The sequence below is a fragment of the Oncorhynchus mykiss genome, chromosome 1 (genome assembly GCF_057628025.1).
Source record: "Oncorhynchus mykiss isolate SJ-2025 chromosome 1, ASM5762802v1, whole genome shotgun sequence".
Lineage (NCBI taxonomy): Eukaryota > Metazoa > Chordata > Actinopteri > Salmoniformes > Salmonidae > Oncorhynchus > Oncorhynchus mykiss.
Genome location: NC_143022.1, coordinates 62,040,138 through 62,060,330, shown reverse-complemented (window position 1 = coordinate 62,060,330; position 20,193 = coordinate 62,040,138). Strand labels below are relative to the sequence as shown.

General features: G+C 43.7%; 1 protein-coding gene across 5 annotated transcripts in view; it reads left to right on the top strand.

Moving 5' to 3' along the window:
* Positions 1 to 20,193, top strand: part of LOC110525667 (serum response factor) — a 76,689-nt gene that overhangs the window by 27,442 nt on the left and 29,054 nt on the right. The window contains exon 3 of one of the 5 annotated variants that reach the window (XM_090235483.1): positions 6,008 to 8,175. The exons of the other annotated variants lie outside the window; for them this stretch is intronic. Within the exon in view, the coding sequence (XP_090091609.1) occupies positions 6,008 to 6,010 (3 nt within the window). The 3' untranslated portion in view covers positions 6,011 to 8,175. Of the gene's footprint in view, positions 1 to 6,007; positions 8,176 to 20,193 lie in introns of those variants that run through there. 5 annotated transcript variants of the gene reach the window in all.

Sequence of the window (20,193 nt, the reverse complement as noted above, 5' to 3'; positions counted from 1 at the left end):
CGCATAGCCTATAGGCCTAGTGTTTTTAGAAATGTTTACAAATGAATTTAAAATGAAAAGTTGAATTTCCTTGAGTGTTGTGTTAGATTTTCCTCAAACATAACACATCACGGAGTACCGCTCTTGATATTTTCAACCGTGGTGGCTGCATCATGTTATGGGTATGCTTGCCAACGTAATAGAGCTAAGCACAGACATAATCCTAGAGGGAAATCTGGTATAGGAAAATAAAGGGAGGATACAGTGCCTTTCAAAATAATTCATCCCCCTTGGCGTTTTTCCTATTTTGTTGCGTTACAACCTGTAATTTAAATTGATTTTTATTTGGATTTCATGTAATAGACATACACAAAATAGTCCAAATTGGTGAAGTGAAATTTAAAAAATTACTTGTTTAAAAAAAAAATAATAATGGAAAAGTGGTGCGTGCATATGTATTCACCCCCTTTGCTATGAAGCCCCTAAATAAGATCTGGTGCAACCAATTACCTTCAGAAGTCACATAATTAAATCAAATGTATTTATATAGCCCTTCTTACACCAGCTGATATCTCAAAGTGCTGTACAGAAACTCAGCCTAAAACCCCAAACAGCAAGCAATGCAGGTGTAGAAACACGGTGGCTAGGAAAAACTCCCTAGAAAGGCCAAAACCTAGGAAGAAACTTAGATGAACAATAGCCGTAGGCAGAACAGTGGAAACTGGAGCAGCAGCACGGCCAGGTGGACTGGGGACAGTAAGGAGTCATCATGCCAGGTAGTCCTGAGGCATGGTCCTAGGGCTCAGGTCCTCCGAGAGACAGAAAGAGAGAATTAGAGAGAGCATACTTAAATTCACACAGGACACCGGATAAGACAGGAGAAATACTCCAGATATAACAGACTGACCCTAGCCCCCTGACACACACTACTGCAGCATAAATACTGGAGGGGTCAGGAGACACTGTGGCCCCATCCGATGATATCCCCGGACAGGGCCAAACAGGACGGATATAACCCCACCCACTTTGCCAAAGCACAGCCCCCACATCACTGGAGGGATATCTTCAACCACCAACTTACCATCCTGAGACAATGCTGAGTATAGCCCACAAAGATCTCCGCCACGGCACAACCCAAGGGGGGGCACCAACCCAGACAGGAAGACCACGTCAGTGACTCAACCCACTCAAGTGACGCACCCCTCCTAGGGACGGCATGGAAGAGCACCAGTAAGCCAGTGACTCAGCCCCTGTAATAGGGTTAGAGGCAGAGAATCCCAGTGGAGAGAGGGGAACCGACCAGGCAGAGACAGCAAGGGCGTTTCGTTGCTCCAGAGCCTTTCCGTTCACCTTCACACTCCTGGGGCAGGCTACATTCAATCATATGATCTACTGAAGAGATGAGTCTTCAGTAAAGACTTAAAGGTTGAGACCGAGTCTGCGTCTCTCACATGGGTAGGCAGACCATTCCATAAAAATGGAGCTCTATAGGAGAAAGCCCTGCCTCCAGCTGTTTGCTTAGAAATTCTAGGGACAATTAGGAGGCCTTCGTCTTGTGACCGTAGCGTCCATGTAGGTATGTACGGCAGGACCAAATCAGAGAGATAGGTAGGAGCAAGCCCATGTAATGCTTTGTAGGTTAGCAGTAAAACCTTGAAATCAGCCCGTGCCTTAACAGGAAGCCAGTGTAGGGAGGCTAGCACTGGAGTCATATTATCATATTTTTTTTGTAGTCAGGATTCTAGCAGCCGTATTTTGCACTATCTGAAATGTATTTATTGCTTGATCCAGGTAGCCGGAAAGTAGAGCATTGCAGTAGTCTAACCTAGAAGTAACAAAAGCATGGATTAATTTTTCTGCATCATTTTTGGACAAAGTTTCTGATTTTTGCAATGTTACGTAGATGGGAAAAAAGCTGTCCTTGAAACAGTTTTGATATGTTCGTCAAAAGAGAGATCAGGGTCCAGAGTAACGCCAAGTCCAACGCAATAACGACCTGCCTCTCTCTCGTTGCACTCCACAAGGAGACTGCCTGTTACGCGACTGCAGTAAACCAAGGTAAGTTGATAGCTAGCATTAAACTTATCTTAGAAAAAACAATCAATCATAATCACTAGTTAACTACACATGGTTGATATTACTAGATATTACTAGATATTATCTAGTGTGTCTAGTGTGTCCTGCGTTGCATATAATCTGACTGATCATACAAGTATCTAAGTATCTGACTGAGCAGTGGTAGGCAGAAGCAGGTGCGTAAACATTTATTCAAAAAGCACTTTCGGGCATTTTTCCAGCAGCTCTTCGTTGTGCGTCAATCATTGCGCTGTTTATGACTTCAAGCCTATCAACTTCCGAGATGAGGCTGGTATAACCGAAGTGAAATGGCTAGCTAGTTAGCGCGCGCTAATAGCGTTTCAAACATCACTCACTCTGAGCCTTCTAGTAGTTGTTCCCCTTGCTCTGCATGGGTAACGCTGCTTCGATGGTGGCTGTTGTCGTTGTGTTGCTGGTTCGAGCCCAGGGAGGAGCGAGGAGTGGGACGGAAGCTATACTGTTACACTGGCAATACTAAAGTGCATATAAGAACATCCAATAGTCAAAGGTTAATGAAATACAAATGGTATAGAGGGAAATAGTCCTATAATTCCTATAATAACTACAACCTAAAACCTCTTACCTGGGAATATTGAAGACTCATGTTAAAAGGAACCACCAGCTTTCATATGTTCTCATGTTCTGAGCAAGGAACTGAAACGTTAGCTTTCTTACATAGCACATATTGCACTTTTACTTTCTTCTCCAACACTTTGTTTTTGCATGATTTAAACCAAATTGAACATGTTTCATTATTTACTTGAGACTAAATAGATTTTATTGATGTATTATATTAAGTTAAAATAAGTGTTTATTCAGTATTGTTGTAATCATTATTACAAATAAATAAATAAAGAATCGGACGATTAATCGGTATCGGCTTTTTTGATCCTCCAATAATCGGTATCGGCATTGAAAAATCATAATCGGTCGACCTCTAATAGAGATATCCGTTTATTATGTTCAACGTACAGTAGGAGGGCCAAGCACAGGAGCCAGCTCTTTCAGTAGTTTAGTTGGATTAGGGTCCAGTATGCTGCTTGAAGGTTTAGACGCCATGATTATTTTCATCATTGTGTCAAGAGATATATATATATATATATATAGTACTAAAACACTTGAGTGTCTCCCTAGATCCTGGCAGAGTTGTGCAGGCTCAGGACAACTGAGCTTTGGAGGAATACGCATATTTAAAGAGGAGTCCGTAATTTGCTTTCTAATGATCATGATCCTTTCCTCAAAGAAGTTAAGGAATATTTTATTGCTGAAGTGAAAGCCATCCTCTCTTGGGGAATGCTACTTTTTAGTTAGCTTTGCGATAGTGTCCAAAAGAACAGATGACTGGTAAACTGGTCAGAATTGAAGGAATGATGGATGGCACTGCCTTTTGACTTCCACGTCTTCGGCGCCCGGGGAACAGTGTGTTAACTGCCTTGCTCAGGGGCAGAACAACATATTTTTACCTTGTTGCTCGTGGATTCGATCCAGCAACCTTTCGGTTACTGGCCCAGCGCTCTAACCACTAGTTTAGTCTGCTTTCCAACAGACACTGGGAGACACATTCACCTTTCAGCAGGACAATAACCTAAAACACAAGGCCAAAGATACACTAGAGTTGCTTACCAAGATGAGATTTGAATGTTCCTAAGTGGCCTAGTTACAGTTTTGACTAAAGTCACCTTGTAAATCTATGACAAGACTTGAAAGTGGCTGTCTAGCAATGATCAACAACCAACTTGACAGAGCTTGAAGAATTTAAATAATAATATGCAAATATTGTACAATCCTGGTGTGCAAAGCTCTTAGACTTTCCCAGAATGACTCAAAACTGTAATCGCTGCCAAAGGTGATTGTTGCGTGTATTGACTCAGGGGTGTGAATACTTTTGTAAATGAGATTTCTATTTCATTTTCCATTAATGTGCTTGTTTCTACAAACATGTTTTCACTTTGTCATTATGGGGTCGATGGGAATTGTTTAAAAAAAATATTTAATCCCTTTTTGAATTCCGGCAGTAATGTAGTTCCTCTATGCCAAACTGACGTTCTATTATGTACAGACGCCGGACATTGTGGGAAAATTGAAAATTGTGGGAGGCGACCCGGGTGTCTAGAGCGACCAAATGAAAACAGACCGAGGGATTACCAGAACACCAATAAGAAATCCTAATTTTTGTTTTCCCTTGCAAAACAAAGCCAGAACAAACTGGCTTTGGAACAGAAACAGAATCGCATCTGCATGTTCTGCTCATCAGGTTACCTGTACTGTAGTGCTGGCCTGTTCCCAAGTGTTTACAAAATTTAAAAACAACCCCACATCTCTAGCTTAAACTGACAGATTTCGATGGGGCGCGTCAATATAAAGATGAAGCACCAGAGCGCAACTACTAGATGCTCCACCCAGAATATTCCAGCCAAGCACAGCAGAAGAGAACTAGACTTGTTCATCAGATACACATTAAGTTATGGAAACTCAGTTTACCGGTATGCGTAAACCTCTGAGTGTCTATTAAACTCGAGGCGACCTCTTTTGGCTTGTTGCTCGCGGTTTGGTTTGATTTGTCTACTAAATCATCTTTAATTGGCTCAAACAGCCTGGTTAATTATCTTGTGGCAGGAAGCAGAGGTGTAGAGACGGACCAAAAGTAGGTTATCTTCTCTCTACCTCGCTGAACCTCGGCACAGAAAAGTCTCCAAACGCCTGCCTATAAACCTGTAGATCAAGGCAGGTCTGGGTTGTGTTATGCAGAAGCATAATGCCTGTTGTGGTTGGTTGTAATATTCCAGTGGGGATTTCTCCAATAGACACAGGTCATGTCCACTATCAATGAAATAATGTTTTTTCATGATACTATTCTAAAGTAGTAGGCTTTGTAAAGTGCAGTGGAGAGAGATTGCAATGTTCTAAAGCCATTTGGACAGCTTATTTATAGTTAGATGTGCTTCATTACACCATGGAACACCTTGCTGCTGTTGCTCATACAGTCACATGCTAGCAGCCAGGATTTCCACACTGTAGACTTTGATTTAAGTACACTTATTTGAAGAGGAACACATCCATCCCTATGTGATCATTTCATGTTTTCACCAGCCAGTTATAGATACGTGCTGTCTACTTTGAGAATGGTGATTGACCTTTGGGTTGTTAAGTCACTCTAATGCCCACTTCATTCATTGATACAACTGTTATTCTGCTTCCATGTCCATATATGGTATGGTTTCCCTGCCTGGTCTCTTGGCTGAGGCCCCTCACATTCCTTATAAGCTGCTGCTGTCTTGCAATTGTTTTTTCTCATTTAGTGATGTGGTGGGTTTCACATTTGAGTTGGGGGGTATAGATGGAATGAAAAGATTTGGCTGTTATCAATGATCTGTCCCCTTGGATGCCATTTTTCCTTGAGACTAAAGTTGGTTGGTGATGACTCTGAGAACTTGGTACTTGGAGAGCGAGAGACTTGAGTATGGTTTGTCATTGTGAAGTCCATGTAACTTTAATACATGTGGGGATCAACGCTCGTATAGTTAGACCCCGGTAGATGGTTACTGTAGCCATGATGAACTCTTCGTTTTCAAAATTGCTGCTTTATGCTTCCCTGAAGTCTCTGGATGCCATTTGTCTTGAACAGTATGTCATACATACTGTAGAAGCTAGTCTAAACAATTCACCTTTTGGTCTGGTTGGTGTTGGGAGAGGGGGAGATGAGGGGAGGGTCATGTGCAAGGCTAGGTGAAGCAGAAGAGTTGGATCAGCAGCAGCCATGCGACAAGATGCAGTCGAGCATCATGTGACATTTGGAAACCTGTAGCCTGATGTGTGTACTACTGTACATCAGGATTCTTTCTGACCCCTCACTTTCAATAGGTCTTCTCTGCATCTCTGTCACATCTGGATCCTTTAGCTTTTTTTGTATTTCTCTGTTCCCATCTGTTAGTAGGATGAAGTAAGTTACCCAAGACACTGAGAAAACAAGACGCTGATCTAAGGCAAGTGTTGTGTTTTTCTCCATAACAGTTACAGTGCCTTCAGAAAGTATTCATACCCCTTAACTTATTCAACATTTTGTTGTTACAGCCTGAATTCAAAATGGATTAAAGATAATTTTTCTCTCCCATCTACACACAATACACCATAATGACAGTGAAACTTTTATTTTTTATGTTTGCACATTTATTGAAAATGAAATAAAGAAATATCTAATTGACAATACTTTGTAGAAGCACCTTTGGCAGCGATTACAGCTTTGAGTCATCTTGGGTATGTCTAGCAGTTTTGCACATCTGGATTTGGGGATTTTCTCCCATTCTACCTTGCAGATTTTCTCAAGCTATGTTAAGTTAGATGGGGAGTGGCGGTGAACAGCAATCTTCAAGTCTTTTCACAGATTTAATGGGATTTAAGTTTGGGCTTTGATTGGGCCACCTTAAAGGACTTTCACGTTCTTATTGTGAAACCATTCCAGTGTTGCTTTCGCTCTATGCTTTGGGTCATTGTTCTGTTGGAATGTAAATCTTCACCCCAGTCTAAGGTTGTTTGCACTCTGAACCAGGATCGCACTCAGAACCAGGATCTCATTAACGATTTGCCTGTATTTGGCTCCTTTCATTGTTCCCTCTATCCTTACCAATCACCCTGTCCCTAGGAGACTAGTCAGGATTGAGGGAAAGATGAACGGAGCAAAGTACAGAGAGATCCTTGATGAAAACCTGCTCCATAGCGTTCATGACCTCAGACCGGGTCGAAGGTTCACCTTCCAACCGGACAACGACACTCGGCACACAGCCAAGACAACGCAGGAGTGGCTTCGGGACAAGTTTCTGAATGTCCTTGAGAGGCCCAGCCATAGCCCAGACTTGAACCCGATCGAACATCTCTGGAGAGACCTGAAAATAGCTGTGCAGCGACACTCCCCATCCAACCTGGCAGAGCTTGAAAGGATCTGCAGGGAAGAATGGGAGAAACTTCCCAAATACAGGTGAGCCAAGCTTGTAGCGTTATACCCAAGGAGAGTTGAGGCTGTAATCGCTGCCAAAGGTGCTTCAAGAAACTATTGAGTAAAGGGAATATTTAGGTAAATGTCATATTTTTATTATTTATTTATTTTCTCATAAATATGCTAAAATGTCTAAAAAAACTGTTTTTGCTTTGTCATTATGGGGTATTGTGTGTAGATTGATGAGTGAAAAAAAAAAAAACGATTTAATCCATTCCAGAATAAGGCTGTAACAAATTGTGGAAAAATTCAAGGGGTCTGAGTACTTTCTGAATGCACTGTAGATGGGTGAGAGAGAAATCTGTTTTAATCCATTTTGTATTCAGGCCATAACACAACAAAATGTGGAATAAGTCAAGAGGTATGAATTCTTTCTGAATCCACTATAAGTTTAAGATTTGGGGAGGGTAAGCTGACCCTAGATCTGTGTGTAAGGGTAGCATCCTAGTTTCACCATGCTCCCTCTTTCTCTGCCTGGTTGCTAGTACTGTTGTAACTGTTATTATGGTGGTTTTATTTCTTTCCATCTCATTAATGCAGATCACGTTTCCTTACCACCACTGTTGCATTCTTCTCACTAGAAGGCCAGAGAATGCCAATTAGGATTTAACATGTTTGTTTTTATAGATAGATCAATTAGTTCAGCTATACATATTTCTCAAACTTCCCCAGAAATAATTCCCCCCTCAAAGATGACGGAAGTTTATTTAGTGGTGGAAAAAGTACCCAATTTTGAGTAAACGTAAAGAAACCTTAAAAGAAAACGACTCAAGTAAAAGTCACCCAGTAATAAACTACTTGAGTAAAAGTCTAAAAGTAATTGGTTTAAAGTGTACTTAAGTATCAAAAGTAGAAGTATAAATAATTTTAAACGTCTTTTATTAAGCAAACCAGACAACATGATGTTCTTGTTTTTTTGTTAATTTACGGACAGCCAGGGTCACTCAGACATAATTTACAAATGAATCATTTGTGTTTTAGTGAGTCTGCCAGATCAGAGGCAGTAGTGATGACCAGGGATGCTCTCTTGATAAGTGCGTGAATTAGACAATTTTCCTGTCCTGCTAAGCATTCAAAATGTAACGAGTACTTTTGGGTGTCAGAGAAAATATAAGGAGTAAAAAACTACATTAATTTCTTTAAAAATGTAGTGGAATAAAAGTAAAAGTATAAATAGTGAAGTACAGACCCCAAAAAATAACTTAAGTAGTACTTAAGTAAAAATACTTTCAAGTACTTTACACCACTGAGTTTATTGTGTTTAACTTATTTTGTACATCAGAGACGGTAGCAGCATCAATATGACCGAAAATAACTTCGGGACATCAGAACATCAATTACTCACCACGAACTGGTAAAGAGTCTGAGTCTGACGTGAAGGATATACTGCTTTCCCGGGAACAGGCCCAAATCTCTGTAATTTGCGTGAAGAGAGATCGGGCTGCCTTCTGGGAATTTGTAGGCGACAACAGCCTCTCCCTCAACGTGATCAAGACAAAGGAGATGATTGTGGACTACAGGAAAAGGAGGACTGAGTGAGTAAAGCCCCACTGCCATCTGTTCTATTGGCCAACGTGCAATCATTAGAAAATAAAATCGATGACCTACTAGCAAGATTAAACTACCAACGGGACATTAAACTGTACTATCTTCTGTTTCACCGAGTCGTGGCTGAACGTGACATGAACAACACACAGCTGGCGTGTTTTACATTGTATCGGCAGGATAGAACAGCAGCCTCTGGTAAGACGAGGGTTGTCAGTCTATGTATATTTTGTAAACAACAGCTGGTGCACGGTATCTAAGGAAGTCTCAAGGTTTTGCTCACCTGAGGTAGAGTATCTCATGATAAGCTGTAGACCACACCATCTACCTAGAGTTTTCATCTGTATTTTTCGTAGCTGTCTCCATACCACCACAGACTGATGCTGGCACTAAAGCCGCACTCAATGAGCTTTATACTGCCATAAGCAAACAAGAAAACGCTCACCCAGAGGCGGCGCTCCTAGTGGCCGGGGACTTTAATGCATGGAAACTTAAATTTGTTTGACCAAATTTCCAGCAGCATGTTAAATGTGAGGGGAAAAAAACCAGAGGGGAAAAAACTCTAGACCACCTGTACTCCACACACTGAGACCAGTCCTCTTCTGGCTGTGCCGGGTGGAGATTATAACAGAACATGGCCAAGATGTTCAAATGTTCATAAATGACCAGCATGGTCAAATAATAATAATCACAGGCAGAACAGTTGAAACTGGAGCAGCAGCATGGCCAGGTGGACTGGGGACAGCAAGGAGTCATCATGCCAGGTAGTCCTGAGGCATGGTCCTAGGGCTCAGGTCTTCCGAGAGAAAGAAAGAGAATTAGAGAGCATACTTAAATTCACACAGGACACCGGATAGGACAGGAGAAGTACTCAAGATATAACAAACTGACCCTAGCCCCCTGACACATAAACTACTGCAGCATAAATACTGGAGGCTGAGACAGGAGGGGTCAGGAGACAAATCAAATCAAAATCAAATCAAATTTTATTTGTCACATACACATGGTTAGCAGATGTTAATGCGAGTGTAGCGAAATGCTTGTGCTTCTAGTTCCGACAATGCAGTAATAACCAACAAGTAATCTAACTAACAATTCCAAAACTACTGTCTTGTACACAGTGTAAGGGGATAAAGAATATGTACATAAGGATATATGAATGAGTGATGGTACAGAGCAGCATAGGCAAGATACAGTAGATGGTATCGAGTACAGTATATACATATGAGATGAGTATGTAAACAAAGTGGCATAGTTAAAGTGGCTAGTGATACATGTATTACATAAGGATACAGTCGATGATATAGAGTACAGTATATACGTATGCATATGAGATGAATAATGTAGGGTAAGTAACATTAGATAAGGTAGCATTGTTTAAAGTGGCTAGTGATATATTTACATCATTTCCCATCAATTCCCATTATTAAAGTGGCTGGAGTTGAGTCAGTGTCAGTGTGTGTGTTGGCAGCAGCCACTCAATGTTAGTGGTGGCTGTTTAACAGTCTGATGGCCTTGAGATAGAAGCTGTTTTTCAGTCTCTCGGTCCCAGCTTTGATGCACCTGTACTGACCTCGCCTTCTGGATGATAGCGGGGTGAACAGGCAGTGGCTCGGGTGGTTGATGTCCTTGATGATCTTTATGGCCTTCCTGTGACATCGGGTGGTGTAGGTGTCCTGGAGGGCAGGTAGTTTGCCCCCGGTGATGCGTTGTGCAGACCTCACCACCCTCTGGAGAGCCTTACGGTTGAGGGCGGAGCAGTTGCCGTACCAGGCGGTGATACAGCCCGCCAGGATGCTCTCGATTGTGCATCTGTAGAAGTTTGTGAGTGCTTTTGGTGACAAGCCGAATTTCTTCAGCCTCCTGAGGTTGAAGAGGCGCTGCTGCGCCTTCTTCACAATGCTGTCTGTGTGAGTGGACCAATTCAGTTTGTCTGTGATGTGTATGCCGAGGAACTTAAAACTTGCTACCCTCTCCACTACTGTTCCATCGATGTGGATAGGGGGGTGTTCCCTCTGCTGTTTCCTGAAGTCCACAATCATCTCCTTAGTTTTGTTGACGTTGAGTGTGAGGTTATTTTCCTGACACCACACTCCGAGGGCCCTCACCTCCTCCCTGTAGGCCGTCTCGTCGTTGTTGGTAATCAAGCCTACCACTGTTGTGTCGTCCGCAAACTTGATGATTGAGTTGGAGGCGTGCGTGGCCACGCAGTCGTGGGTGAACAGGGAGTACAGGAGAGGGCTCAGAACGCACCCTTGTGGGGCCCCAGTGTTGAGGATCAGCGGGGAGGAGATGTTGTTGCCTACCCTCACCACCTGGGGGCGGCCCGTCAGGAAGTCCAGTACCCAGTTGCACAGGGCGGGGTCGAGACCCAGGGTCTCGAGCTTGATGACGAGCTTGGAGGGTACTATGGTGTTGAATGCCGAGCTGTAGTCAATGAACAGCATTCTCACATAGGTATTCCTCTTGTCCAGATGGGTTAGGGCGGTGTGCAGTGTGGTTGAGATTGCATCGTCTGTGGACCTATTTGGGCGGTAAGCAAATTGGAGTGGGTCTAGGGTGTCAGGTAGGGTGGAGGTGATATGGTCCTTGACTAGTCTCTCAAAGCACTTCATGATGACGGAAGTGAGTGCTACGGGGCGGTAGTCGTTTAGCTCAGTTACCTTAGCTTTCTTGGGAACAGGAACAATGGTGGCCCTCTTGAAGCATGTGGGAACAGCAGACTGGTATAGGGATTGATTGAATATGTCCGTAAACACACCGGCCAGCTGGTCTGCGCATGCTCTGAGGGCGCGGCTGGGGATGCCGTCTGGGCCTGCAGCCCTGCGAGGGTTAACACGTTTAAATGTTTTACTCACCTCGGCTGCAGTGAAGGAGAGACCGCATGTTTTCGTTGCAGGCCGTGTCAGTGGCACTGTATTGTCCTCAAAGCGGGCAAAAAAGTTATTTAGTCTGCCTGGGAGCAGGACATCCTGGTCCGTGACTGGGCTGGATTTCTTCCTGTAGTCCGTGATTGACTGTAGACCCTGCCACATGCCTCTTGTGTCTGAGCCGTTGAATTGAGATTCTACTTTGTCTCTGTACTGACGCTTAGCTTGTTTGATAGCCTTGCGGAGGGAATAGCTGCACTGTTTGTATTCGGTCATGTTACCAGACACCTTGCCCTGATTAAAAGCAGTGGTTCGCGCTTTCAGTTTCACGCGAATGCTGCCATCAATCCACGGTTTCTGGTTAGGGAATGTTTTAATCGTTGCTATGGGAACGACATCTTCAACGCACGTTCTAATGAACTCACACACCGAATCAGCGTATTCGTCAATGTTGTTGTCTGACGCAATACGAAACATGTCCCAGTCCACGTGGTGGAAGCAGTCTTGGAGTGTGGAGTCAGCTTGGTCGGACCAGCGTTGGACAGACCTCAGCGTGGGAGCCTCTTGTTTTAGTTTCTGTCTGTAGGCAGGGATCAACAAAATGGAGTCGTGGTCAGCTTTTCCGAAAGGGGGGCGGGGCAGGGCCTTATATGCGTCGCGGAAGTTAGAGTAACAATGATCCAAGGTCTTTCCACCCCTGGTTGCGCAATCGATATGCTGATAAAATTTAGGGAGTCTTGTTTTCAGATTAGCCTTGTTAAAATCCCCAGCTACAATGAATGCAGCCTCCGGATGAATGGTTTCCAGTTTGCAAAGAGTTAAATAAAGTTTGTTCAGAGCCATCGATGTGTCTGCTTGGGGGGGGGAATATATACGGCTGTGATTATAATCGAAGAGAATTCTCTTGGTAGATAATGCGGTCTACATTTGATTGTGAGGAATTCTAAATCAGGTGAACAGAAGGATTTGAGTTCCTGTATGTTTCTTTCATCACACCATGTCACGTTAGTCATAAGGCATACGCCCCCGCCCCTCTTCTTACCAGAAAGATGTTTGTTTCTGTCTGCGCGATGCGTGGAGAAACCCGTTGGCTGCACCGCTTCGGATAGAGTCTCTCCAGTGAGCCACGTTTCCGTGAAGCAAAGAACGTTACAGTCTCTGATGTCCCTCTGGAATGCTACCCTTGCTCGGATTTCATCAACCTTGTTGTCAAGAGACTGGACATTGGCAAGAAGAATGCTAGGGAGTGGTGCACGGTGTGCCCGTCTCCGGAGTCTGACCAGAAGACCGCCTCGTTTCCCTCTTTTTCTGAGTTGTTTTTTTTTTGGGTCGCTGCATGGAATCCACTCCGTTGTCCTGTTTGTAAGGCAGAACACAGGATCCGCGTCGCGAAAAACATATTCTTGGTAGTACTGATGGTGAGTTGATGCTGATCTTATATTCAGTAGTTCTTCTCGACTGTATGTAATGAAACCTAAGATGACCTGGGGTACTAATGTAAGAAATAACACGTAAAAAAACAAAAAACTGCATAGTTTCCTAGGAACGCGAAGCGAGGCGGCCATCTCTGTCGGCGCCGGAAGCAACATTGTGGCCCCATCCGATGTGGCCCCATCCGATGATGTTCCCCGGACAAGGCCAAACAGGAAGGATATAACCCCATATAACCCCACCCACTTTGCCAAAGCACAGCCCCCACACCATGAGCGGGATATCTTCAACCACCAACTTACCATCCTGAGACAAGGCCGAGTATAGCCCACAAAGATCTCCGCCACGGCACAACCCAAGGGGGGGCGCCAACCCAGACAGGAAGATCACATCAGTGACTCAACCCACTCAAGTGACACACCCCTCCCAGGGATGGCATGAAAGAGCACCAGTAAGCCAGTGACTCAGCCCCTGTAATAGGGTTAGAGGCAGAGAATCCCAGTGGAGAAAGGGGAACCGGCCAGGCAGAGACAGCAAGGGCGGTTCGTTGCTCCAGAGCCTTTCCGTTCACCTTCACACTCAATCATATGACTCACTGAAGAGATGAGTCTTCAGTAAAGACTTACAGGTTGAGACCGAGTTTGCGTCTCTCACATGGGTAGGCAGACCATTCCATAAAAATGGAGCTTTATAGGAGAAAGCCCTGCCTCCAGCTGTTTTCTTAGAAATTCTAAGGACAATTAGGAGGCCTGCGTTTTATGACCGTAGCGTACGAGTAGGTATGTACGGCAGGACCAAATCAGAGAGATTGGTAGCAGCAAGCCATGTAATGCTTTGTAGGTTAGCAGTAAAACCTTGAAATCAGCCATTGCCTTGACAGGAAGCCAGTGTAGGGAGGCTAGTACTGGGGTAATATGATATTATTTTTTGGTTCTAGTCAGGATTCTAGCATCCGTAAACTAAAGTTTATTTAGTGCTTTATCCGGGTAGCCGGAAAGTAGAGCATTGCAGTAGTCTAACCTAGAAGTAACTAAAGCATGGATTAATTTTTCTGCATCATTTTTGGACAAAGTTTCACATTTTTGCAATGTTACGTAGATGGAAAAAAGCTGTCCTTGAAACAGTCTTGATATGTTCGTCAAAAGAGAGATCAGGGTCCAGAGTAACGCCGAGGTCCTTCACAGTTTTATTTGAGACGACTGTACAACCATTAAGATAAATTGTCAGATTCAACAGAAGATCTCTTTTGTTTCTCGGGACCTAAAACAAGTATCTCTGTTTTGTCCGAGTTTAAAAGTAGAAAGTTTGCAGCCATCCACTTCCTTATGTCTGAAACACAGGCTTCTAGCGAGGGCAATTTTGGGGCTTCACCATGTTTCATTGAAATGAACAGCTGTGTGTCATTCGCATAGCAGTGAAAGTTAACATTTATGTTTTCGAATGACATCCCAAAGAAGTAAAATATATAGTAAAAACAATAGTGGTCCTAAAACGGAACCTTGAGGAATACCGAAATTTACAGTTGATTTGTGAGAGGACAAACCATTCACAGAGACAAACTGATATCTTTCCGACAAATAAGATCTAAACCAGGCCAGAACTTGTCCGAATAGACCAATTTGGGTTTCCAATCTCTCCAAAAGAATGTGGTGATCGATGGTATCAAAAGCAGCACTAATGTCTAGGAGCACGAGGACAGATGCAAAGCCTCGGTCTGATGCCATTAAAAGGTAATTTACCACCTTCACAAGTGCAGTCTCAGTGCTATGATGGGGTCTAAAACCAGACTGAAGCATTTTGTATACATTGTTTGTCTTCAGGAAGGCAGTGAGTTGCAACAGCCTTTTCTAAAATTTTTGAGAGGAATGGAAGATTCGATATAGGCCGATTTAGTTTTTTATATTTTCTGGGTCAATGTTTGAATTTTTCAAGAGAGGCTTTATTACTGCCACTTTTTAGTGAGTTTGGTACACATCCGTTGGATAGCGAGCCGGTTATTATGTTCAACATAGGAGGGCCAAGCACAGGAAGCAGCTCTTTCAGTAGTTTATTTGGATTAGGGTCCAGTATACAGCTTGAAGGTTTAGAGGCCATGAATATTTTCATCATTGTATCAAGAGATATAGTACTAAAACACTTGAGTGTCTGTCTTGATCCTAGGTGCTGGCAGAGTTGTGCAGACTCAGGACAACTGAGCTTTGAAGGATTATGTAGATTTAAAGAGGAGTCCGTAATTTGCTTTCTAATAATCATGATCTTTTCCTCAAAGAAGTTCATGAATTTATTACTGCTGAAGTGAAAGCCATCCTCTCTTGGGGAATGCTGCTTTTTAGTTAGCTTTGCGACAGTATCAAAAATAAATTTTGGATTGTTCTTATTTTCCTCAATTAAGTTGGAAAATTAGGATGATCGAGCAGCAGTAAGGGCTCTTCGATACTGCACGGTACTGTCTTTCCAAGCTAGTCGGAAGACTTCCAGTTTGGTGTGGCGCCATTTCCGTTCCAATTTTCTGGAAGCTTGCTTCAGAGCTCGGGTATTTTCTGTATACCAGGGAGCTAGTTTCTTATGAGAAATATTTTTAGTTTTTAGGGGTGCAACTGCATCTAGGGTATTGTGCAAGGTTAAATTGAGTTCCTCAATTAGGTGGTTAACAGATTTTTGTCCTCTAACGTCCTTGGGTAGACAGAGGGAGTCTGGAAGGGCATCAAGAAATCTTTGTGTTGTCTGGGAATTTACAGCAAGACTTTTGATGCTCCTTGGTTGGGGTCTGAGCAGATTATTTGTTGCAATTGCAAACTTAATAAAATGGTGGTCCGATAGTCCAGGATTATGAGGAAAAACATTAAGATCCACAACATCTATTCAATGGGACAAAACTAGGTCCAGAGTATGACTGTGCCAGTGAGTAGGTCCAGAGACATGTTGGACAAAACCCACTGATTCGATGATGGCTCCGAAAGCCTTTTGGAGTGGGTCTGTGGACTTTTCCATGTGAATATTAAAGTCACCAAAAATGTAAATATTATCTGCTATGACTACAAGGTCCGATAGGAATTCAGGGAACTCAATGAGGAACGCCGTATATGGCCCAGGAGGCCTGTAAATAGTAGCTATAAAAAGTGATTGAGTAGGCTGCATAGATTTCATGACAATTATTTATTTATTTTTTGTAAATTGAAATTTGCTATCGTAAATGTTAGCAACACCTCCGCCTTTGCGGGATGCACGGGGGATATGAACACTAGTTTAACCAGGAGGTGAGGCCTCATTTAACACAGTAAATTCATCAGGCTTAAGCCATGTTTCAGTCAGGCCAATCACATCAAGATTATGATCAGTGATTAGTTAATTGACTATAATTGCCTTTGAAGTAAGGGATCTAACATTAAGTAGCCCTATTTTGAGATGTGAGGTATCACAATCTCTTTCTATAGTGACAGGAATGGAGGAGGTCTTTATCCTAGTGAGATTGCTAAGGCGAACACCGCCATGTTTAGTTTTGCCCAACCCAGGTCGAGGCACAGACACGGTCTCAATGGGGATAGCTGAGCTGACTACGCTAGTGGCAGACTCCAATAAGCTGCCAGGCTGGCTCACAGCCTGCTGCCTGGCCTGTACCCTATTTCATTGTGGAGCTAGAGGAGTTAGAGCCCTGTCTATGTTGGTAGATAAGATGAGAGCACCCCTCCAGCTAGGATGGAGTCCGTCACTCCTCAGCAGGTCAGGCGTGGTCCTGTTTGTGGGTGAGTCCCAGAAAAAGGGCCAATTATCTACAAATTATATATTTTGGGAGGGGCAGAAAAGTTTTCCACCAGCGATTGAGTTGTGAGACTCTGCTGTAGAGCTCATCACTCCCCCTAACTGGGAGGGGGCCAGAGACAATTACTCGATGCCGACACATCTTTCTAGCTGATTTACACGCTGAAGCTATGTTGCTCTTGGTGACCTCTGACTGTTTCATCCTAACATTGTTGGCATCACTGCCTGGTATGGCAACTGTTCGGCCTCCACCGCAAGACACTACAAAGGGTAGTGCGTATGGCCCAGTACATCACTGGGGCCAAGCTTCCTGCCATCCAGGACCTCTATACCAGGCGGTGTCAGAGCAAGGCCCTAAAAATGGTCAAAGACTCCAGCCACCCTAGTCATAGACTGTTCTCTCTGCTTCCGCATGGCAAGCGGTACCAGAGCGCTAAGTCTAGGTCCAAGAGGCTTTCTAAACAGCTTCTACCCCCAAGCCATAAGACTCCTGAACTTCTAATCAAATGGCTATCCAAACTATTTGTATTGCCCCCCCCCCCCCTCCCCTTTACACTGCTGCAACTCTGTTATTATCTATGCATAGTCACTTTAATAACTACCTAAATGTACATATTACCTCGACTAACCCCCGTACATTGTCTCTGTATCGGCACCCCCTGTATATAGCCTCGCTACTGTTATTTTACTGCTGTTTTTTAATTATGTTACTTTAATTTCTTATTCTTATTTGTATCCATTGTTGGTTAGGGCTTGCAAGTAAGCATTTCACTGTAAGGTATTCAGTTCATGTGACAAATAACATTTTATTTGATTTATAATGGTCTCATTATTCCAATCATTCAAACCTTAATTGTCCCTTTTTAGTCGTCATTCTTCATATAGTAATCAATCATCGCTGTTGTATTATTCCAGTAAACTGTCAACTGCTGTTGGGCAGTTCCATGGATAATAGTGACACTGAGACTCAGATTTTTCTCTTTACAATGTATGTCAAACTAAATCCAATGATTGCAAAGTTAAACAAACCATACAACCCTATGCACAATTTACTTTTAACAATTTCTGCAGAAAATTTTACAAAAACACATTTACTTGAAGAACAGTGCAGATGCTAACAGAATGACTGCACCAGCAGCACAAACCGTCCTTCTGTTACCAAACTTTGCATCTGCACTGTTCTTCAAGTAAATGTGTTTTTGTCAAATTTTCTGCAGAAATTGTTAAGTTGGCCTCAGTTTGTTTAACTTTACCATTTATTGTTTTTTGTTTGCCATACATTTTAAAGTGAAGAATTGACTCCGTATCACTCTGTAACTATGGAATTGCGCTGTAGGCCAATGTAGTTTTTTTTCTTTTTTCTGCTCCCCCACTGTATTGTCTCTCTGGACACAATGTGAGCTTTGGAGGGCTGCAGCAGGTCAGAGGGCTGAATTACCCTGTGACAAGTGAGTGTCATTGAGATAATGGAAAGTTAATTTACTCAGATATGCAGTCTTATCACAAGGTTACTCCTAAACAGGGTGTCTGGTGAAATGGAGAGAGAGTATGACACATTTTAGTGGATGTGGGAGAGAGGTGAGAGCAATGTGTCACTCTGCCAGAGGGGGAGGGTAGGGCTGCTACGTTAGGTCATTCCCTTTATTTTACAGCGAGCAAGTGGACAGGTCAGCTGCCATTGGCTGCACCTCCACTTGGGCTGCCTTGCCTTTTTTAGCAGTCCCATATAGAGCCATGAATTCCATGTGGCTGGCAGGGTGCCAGAGCGCAAGATTGGGAGCCAGCAAATGGGAGATTATGAGGGGGACAGACGGCGACCAGTGTGGTTTGCTAGCTACAATGGGCACTCAAAGCAGAGCAGGGTCTGAACTAGTGGGCTGCCAGTTGTCATCTTCATTTGGGATTTATTTAACCTCCCATTAAGATGGATATTTTTTTTATTATTATTATATATTTTTTACATATTTGGACAAATGGATATTTGAGCTAAATTCCAACCACATTCATTGATAAAGGTAACATAATTTAACAAATCACACAAACAAATGTAACTAAATATGTTATGTAATTAAAATAAATAAAAATGCAATTTCCTTATGCGGAAAAAGTTGGTAGACCCCGTGCATTTACCATATCATAAAATGGCTAAAATTAGAATCAGGTGTACCAAAGCAGGTGCAAATGATTAGAGAGTAACTTGGGGAGGGTCCAGCCATCCATAAAGATTAGAAACTTGGTCTGGTTTGGTCTTAACCATATGGGTGTGTGGTAATACATCATGCCAAGATCAAAAGACCTATCTGAGGCCCTCAGAAGAAAAAAAGGTGTTTGAATCACATTGATAAGCGTCTTATTTGGCTTACCATGTCTTACAACAAAATAGGAAATAATGTGCCGTCTACGGAATCAGACATTTTAAATTATTTTTTTATTTTAGAATTTTTTAAATATTGTGGCAAATTAACTACTATTTGAAGTATTTTCAAATAATTTACTTGTGACTATGTTTTGAATTTCTATGTCTTGGCCTGGTATGGTTCTCAATCAGGGACAGCTGTCTATCGTTGTCTCTGATTGAGAACCATACTTAAGTACCCTTTTCCCCCACCTGTTTTGTGGGAAGTTAACAAACCCAAAGCTTCACGGTTTGGTTTTGTTCTTTGTTTTGTCGGCGTCATTTTTAATAAAAAGAAAATGTACGCTTACCATGCTGCACCTTGGTCCAGTCCTTCAGCCAGCCATGACAGAACTTCCCACCACCAACGGACCAAGCAGCATGGCAAGGTGGACTCCTGGACATGGGAGGACGTTCTGGACGGCAAGGGAGTCTACACATGGGAGGAGATCCTGGCGGGAAGGGATCGCCATCCATGGGAACAGGTGGAGGCAGCTAGGAGAGCAGAGGCAGCCGGAGAGAGGAACCAGCGATATATGGGAACACGGCTGGCAAGGAAGCCCGAGAGGCAACCCCAAACATTTTTTGGGGGGGGCACACGGGGAGTGTGGCAGAGACAGGAAGCAGACCTGAGCCAACTCCCCGTGCTTACTGTGGCGAGCATGGGACTGGTCAGGCCCCATGCTGTGGGGTGATGTGCACGATACCGAGGCGGAGTATTCACAGGCTGGAATGCTTGGTGCCAGCGTCCCACATTTGCCGGGGGGAAGCTGGCATCCAGCCACAACGGGTGGGGCCAGCTCTGCGCTCGAGACCGCCAGTGCGCCTCCACGGCCCTGTGTATCCGTTGCCTCCATTACGCACCAGGCCTCCGGTGGCAGCCCCACGCACCAGGCTGTCTCTCCATCTCCTCCCTCCAGGTGCTCCCGCCTGTCCGGCGTTGCCAGAGCCTCCCGCCTGTCCGGCGTTGCCAGAGCCTCCCGCCTGTCCGGCGCTGCCAGAGGCGCCCTCTACGAGGGTCTTCAGTCCGGGGCCCGCTGCAACCTAAGCGGCGGCACGCTGCCACCTAAGTGGGCCAAGACTGAGGTGGAGCGGGGTCCACGTCCCGCACCCGAGCCGCCGCCGTA